General features: G+C 34.2%; 1 protein-coding gene across 2 annotated transcripts; it reads left to right on the top strand.

Moving 5' to 3' along the window:
* The first annotated feature begins 427 nt into the window (after positions 1-427).
* LOC103420889 (probable cinnamyl alcohol dehydrogenase 6) lies at positions 428-5,027 on the top strand. Of its 2 annotated transcripts, none has more exons than XM_029106545.2 (6): positions 428-1,123; positions 1,273-1,386; positions 1,536-1,763; positions 3,916-4,204; positions 4,326-4,479; positions 4,590-5,027. In XM_029106545.2, exons 1-6 carry the CDS (start codon positions 1,029-1,031, stop codon positions 4,820-4,822), a joined length of 1,113 nt encoding a protein of 370 aa, XP_028962378.1. In that variant the 5' UTR covers positions 428-1,028; the 3' UTR covers positions 4,823-5,027. The 2 variants fall into 2 exon arrangements, with proteins under 2 accessions (XP_028962378.1, XP_028962379.1); XM_029106546.2 differs by having other exon boundaries at positions 448-1,123; positions 4,585-5,027.
* Positions 5,028-5,732: the final 705 nt, after the last annotated feature.

The following is a 5,732-nucleotide window of genomic DNA, read 5'->3' as shown; positions in this document are numbered from 1 at the left end:
TTTTATTTTATTTTTAATTTTTAATAGGGCATGTTATACTAACCTGGCTGTGAGGTTGTTGTAAAAAACAACAAAATTTATATTCATGTAATTACTAAACTGCCTATATTTTTTTATTTGAGTTCAGTTTGGTGAGGGGATTAAAATGATAATTTCCTAGAGTTTTGGTTGACAACCAAAGTTTTATGAATAGTTAGTTTAGATTATTTAGTAGAGCGATAAAGTTAGTATGTTAAATAATTAGTTTGTTAGAAGGGAGGAAAATCGGTGAGAATTGAATCACACTGTGATGTATAGGCATACTTGATTTCCACTATTGTGCTAAAATGTCATCTGCATGTATGATCGTTATTTGATGAGAAAATATCTATATGGGTGAATTTTTAAACGGTTTTAAGGAAGAAAACGAGAAATTTTTTCTGTTAACAAGGCTGAAAAGCCAACAAATGGGTATGGAAACTTAGATTCAAACAGCATGGGACTAGCAACCCACTATATATTCTCGAAAACTAGTTTGCCATTAAAATTAATCACATTGCTGAAGACGAAAAGGTGGTCAACAATCTTGTTAGTATTGTCTATGTGAATTAACATTATTAGCCACTTAGTACTATGATCTAATGATATACATTTTCACTTGTAAATTAGATTCGATTCTTGCTAGAGACGAATTTGAACCACATTATTAGTAGCACATTGTGAGGTTAAGCACATCCCTAATCCTTAGTGTAAATAATATTGTTCGTTAAAAATATATATATATATATATATATATATATGTATAAGGTTGTTAGCATATAACTTTAATTTAAATCCAAACTGAATATATAACCACAATAATGCCAAACAAAAATGAATTTATTATGTGTATATATATAGTTATATATTTTCCTGGTCTTTGTTTATGCATTTCTCAATTGTCTGCTAATTCAACTTGCCGAGTTCTTTTGCCCCCATATATGTTATATATATTGAGTTGTGCCGAGTGAGTTTCTGCATCCCAAGACCATAAGGCCAATCTGACCCTCATGGCTCAGACGACTCCAAATCACACACAGACGGTTTCTGGGTGGGCAGCTTACGATTCCTCGGGCAAGATTACTCCTTTCGTCTTCAAACGAAGGTAACATTTATACACATATATGCATATTACAATTATATAAGTTTCAGTTTCTTCCTTAATTATTTTAGTTATAATTTTTCCTCGAGTCCACTTGTTGTCTTTAATTAGATCGTTGTTCAACTAATCTTCAAAATGCTATACAAATACAGAGAAAATGGGATCAACGATGTGACCATAAAGATCTTGTATTGTGGGATATGCCACACCGATCTCCACCATGCTAAGAATGACTGGGGCATCACCATGTATCCAGTAGTTCCCGGGTAATAACACATCTCTCTCACATTCTCTCTTGTCAGTTTGTTTGATCAGTCGAGAGTAACTTACTTGACCTTCCAGATATTGCTACATACGTGACATCTTCGTGAGAAATGCTCATGTGACAAGTTGTGTATGGTGGTACTATACGCAGGCATGAGATTACAGGACTGGTCACTAAAGTTGGGAGCAACGTGAAGGAGTTCAAGGAAGGAGACAGAGTCGGGGTTGGGTGTTTGGCGGCGACATGTCTGGAGTGTGAGTTCTGCAAGTCCTCCCAAGAGAACTACTGCGACCAGGTCCAGTTTACCTACAATGGCATCTTCTGGGACGGCAGCATCACCTACGGTGGCTACTCCAAAATGTTGGTCGCAGATCACAGGTAACTACCTGATGTTCTTAAAAACTCCGTAGGCTTATTGATCGCCAAAGTTTAATTGTCTTGTCTATTTTTACGCCTCTATCCGAACCCAATCCTGTTTGTCAGAGTTTTGATGTGCTTGGTTGTCCTTTTTGTTAAAGTTGTGGTTCGACAGCTAGGCACCTGACATTGCGATAAGGTTTCTGGCGTTTGTAGGCAATAGGTGATACAGAATCCGTGTAAATTCATGAAGAGTTTCTAAACTCTTCGACACAAAACAATCATTTTAGGTAAAATATCTTGCATACGAGGCCTTAAGGGGTTCTCATTTAAAAACAAAAAAACAAAAAAAGGATATCATTTTCCTAGGAATCATAGGGATTCCGTAATCGTGTTAAGTACTATTTATATTTTAATTTTAAATTTTAAAAAATTTTTTACCGTACGATGTACGATGAATGGACACGATTACGAGATTCATAAGATCCCTAGGAAAATGATCCGGCGAGGATCCTTTTCCTAAAAAAAAGTAGGAATGAGTTGTGGGGCCTACATTATATTAAACTTTAACTATTCAAACTGTCTATTTTTCAAATTGCACTTCTTAGATCATCTTTATAAAATATTAGTCAAATTGAAGATATTTGATACATTTAATTGAGTTCAAAGAAATTAACGAAAACTAAGCAATGAAATTTTATTGTGATAATTAAATAGGTAAATGATTTTGAATTGATTTGAATTTTTGCAAGGATGATCTATGAATTGAGACTTACAAAATAGACAGTTCGAATCGTTGAAGTTCAATATAGAATGAATCTCACACAATCTCCATTTTTTTAAAAATGGAGATGCGTTACCCTATAGGGCTTGTCTTGCATATGTTATTGCATATATCAGTAATACTTTACAATAGGTAAAATATCTTGCATATATCAAGAGTATTTTTATTATTATTATATATGGGTGTGCAAGTAATTCACTTATACTTTATGTGAAGTATAAAATTAATTTTGACTCAACAAAATGTTTTTGTTTGGTAGGTAAATTGTTTTGGATGTATTATTGTATATATTAAACCAATTATTATTATTATTATTATAAATTTATATATATGTGTGTGCAAATGGTTTACTTATATTTTTATATATAATATAGGTAAGTTAGTTTGAATTAAACAACATTCCTTTATTTTATAGATACATTATATTGAATATATATTATATTTATTAGGAACTTTTGTTGTTGCTATGTATATGTTGTGTAAAATAATTTACATATATTTATTTTGAGGTGAATTTACCTTAATTTTGAATAAAATAACATTCTTATATTTTGTAGCACATACTAATAATGTTGGGGGGAAATACATACACTAACTGCAAGAAACACAAAATTAGCACCTTTTCATATTTCCAATTTGGTAAAAACAAATTAAAATGCCTAATTTGACCCCAAAAAAGGTTTTGAAAAGAGTAATTAAAAAAAATAATGCATTGAATAACGTAGATTATCGTTATATATCTGATCTTTTAATTTTTTTATTAATTTAAAGTAAAACATAAGCAGTAATATTCACATTTATTGTCACCGTTAATCTCTAACTTTAATGCGTTTTTTGTCCTTTTCTTTTTGCAAAACCATTAATCCCTACTTTACAATCCGCAAAGAATGAATAGCGTGCATCAAAATGCAAAAGGGGAATTTTTGGCAGCAAAAAATTTTAAATGTGTAAAATAAAGATAATTGATGAACTTGCTTATGTAGATCATAGTTATTGGTTTTTCTTCGAATCAAAAAATTATGTACGGTTTTATGTGAAGAAAAAAGGACCTGGCCGCTAAGGTCATCTTTTCAAATAATTGTACATGGGTGAGCACATGTGGCTTCGGCTTCACATGCGCGAATCATCTTGAATTGCAAAATAAACCTAATGAAACTAATTGCCAGTAGAAAATAGCTCAAATCCTAAACTTTACCTTTTTTTCAGCGTGCTTAATAATTTGGTCTCTAGCATCGCCAGCTAAGCGGAGCAAATTAAATATATTTAACTATAAGCCATTGATTAATTAATTTATATAAGAAGAGTGTTTCTTTTCAGGGTTTAATTTATATAAGAAGAGTTAATGATGTGCTTAAGAATTAAGTAATATGAACATGTATGATGATGAAGGTACGTGGTACGCATACCAGACAATCTGCCGTTGGATGCAGCAGCGCCGCTATTGTGTGCGGGAGTGACGGTGTTCGCCCCCCTGAAAGACCACAACCTACACAAAACAACGGGGACGAAGATAGGGGTGGTTGGCCTCGGAGGTCTCGGGCACGTGGCGGTGAAGTTTGGGAAAGCTTTTGGTCACCATGTAACTGTCATCAGCACCTCTCCAGCCAAAGAGAAGGAGGCTAAAGAGCATTTGGGTGCCGACGACTTCCTCGTCAGCACTGATCCTCAACAATTGCAGGCCGGTTTCATTTCAGTTTGTTTTGTTTTTTGTTTTTCTCTATGTTCCTTTTAGAACAAATTAATTAAGGATTAGTTAAAGTTAATGACGATGACGATGACGATGATGACTACGACTGCAGAAAGGGAAGAGGACGCTCGACTTCATATTAAACACAGTGTCCGCTAAGCACTCGCTTGGGCCCATCTTAGAACTGCTCAAAGTGAATGGAACTATGGTGGTTGTGGGTGCACCGGACCAGCCTTTTGAGTTGCCTTCATTTCCTCTGATATTTGGTACGTACCAAACAAAAACACCATTGATTAGTTTCTAATTTTTGTAGAAACTAACAAATATATGCATGCAATGGCGTTGTGATTAATGGACTGACGTGGACGCAGCACAGGCAAGAGAGCAGTGAAGGGAAGCGTAATAGGAGGAATAAGTGAGACAGCGGAGATGATGGATTTATGCGGGAAGCACAACATAACATGCGACATTGAGCTTACAACGCCGGACAAAATCAACGAGGCCTTGGACCGTGTCGCCAAGAATGATGTTAGGTATCGATTTGTCATTGACATTGCTGCTGGTGATGCTGCTAATGATCAAATACCTTCCAAACTTGCGAGCCTTTGAGTGTTGGGGTCTACTATGACAATTGTTTCCTACCGTATTCTCCCGTACAATTTATTATCATTTTACTCCATAGATTTTATTATCCTTGTCACTCAAGCGATAAAAGTGTGTGCGAAAATAATTTTCCTTTTATAAGAACATTCTATTAAGTATGTGTGCCATATGGGAGCTAATCGATATCAAAGCCAAGTCTATGTTATTTGAATTAGTCAATTGGTTGATTTTTTTTGTTTTAAAAGTTGGGTCAAGGACCCGAGTAGTTGTGGAGAAACTCTCGCCCGAGTAGTTGTGGAGAAACTCTCGGACTCGATCGTGGTTGGGTCAAGGATACATCGTCTTATTGTTAAATTGCTGCGTGCATGTAGGAGTAATTTCTCTCACCTTCTCTTTGTACTTGTTCAACTTCCCATTTTCATATTGAAAATGGGGGGAGCTATGCTGGTCCACACATATGCTATTAAATATCGGGCTTAAAGTCCCGAAAATAATTTTTTTTTAGAGAACCTTAATGAAAATTTTTTGGTACTGTTTACTTTAATAAAAAATCATATTTTTTACACTAAAAATTCAATTATGGTACTAATCACTTTACCCTTTTATTTTGTCTTTTTCATAAACTCAAAATTTTCAAACTTTTTTCATTAGTTTTTATTTTTATTTTTATTGCAGGCCCATTCGTGTTCAAAAGTAATGTTTATCTTGATTGCTCCATTTAGTCACGTGCGTGTTAGTGCTAAATTATCCTTTAATAACACAACTTAAGGATGACAATTTATAATCGTTAAACCCAATAACTGTGGATAACCGTTTGAATTGATTGGATTTGGGTATGAAAATTCGAGTATATTTTGGGTATGATGAAAAACCGTGAATATTATTCGGTTATGGTTTTGGATATTGTTATAGGGGT

The sequence above is a fragment of the Malus domestica genome, chromosome 08, assembly GCF_042453785.1.
Source record: "Malus domestica chromosome 08, GDT2T_hap1".
NCBI classification, from domain to species: Eukaryota; Viridiplantae; Streptophyta; class Magnoliopsida; order Rosales; family Rosaceae; genus Malus; species Malus domestica.
The sequence above is the reverse complement of the archived record's forward strand: the minus strand, read 5'-3'. Positions and strand labels throughout refer to the sequence as shown.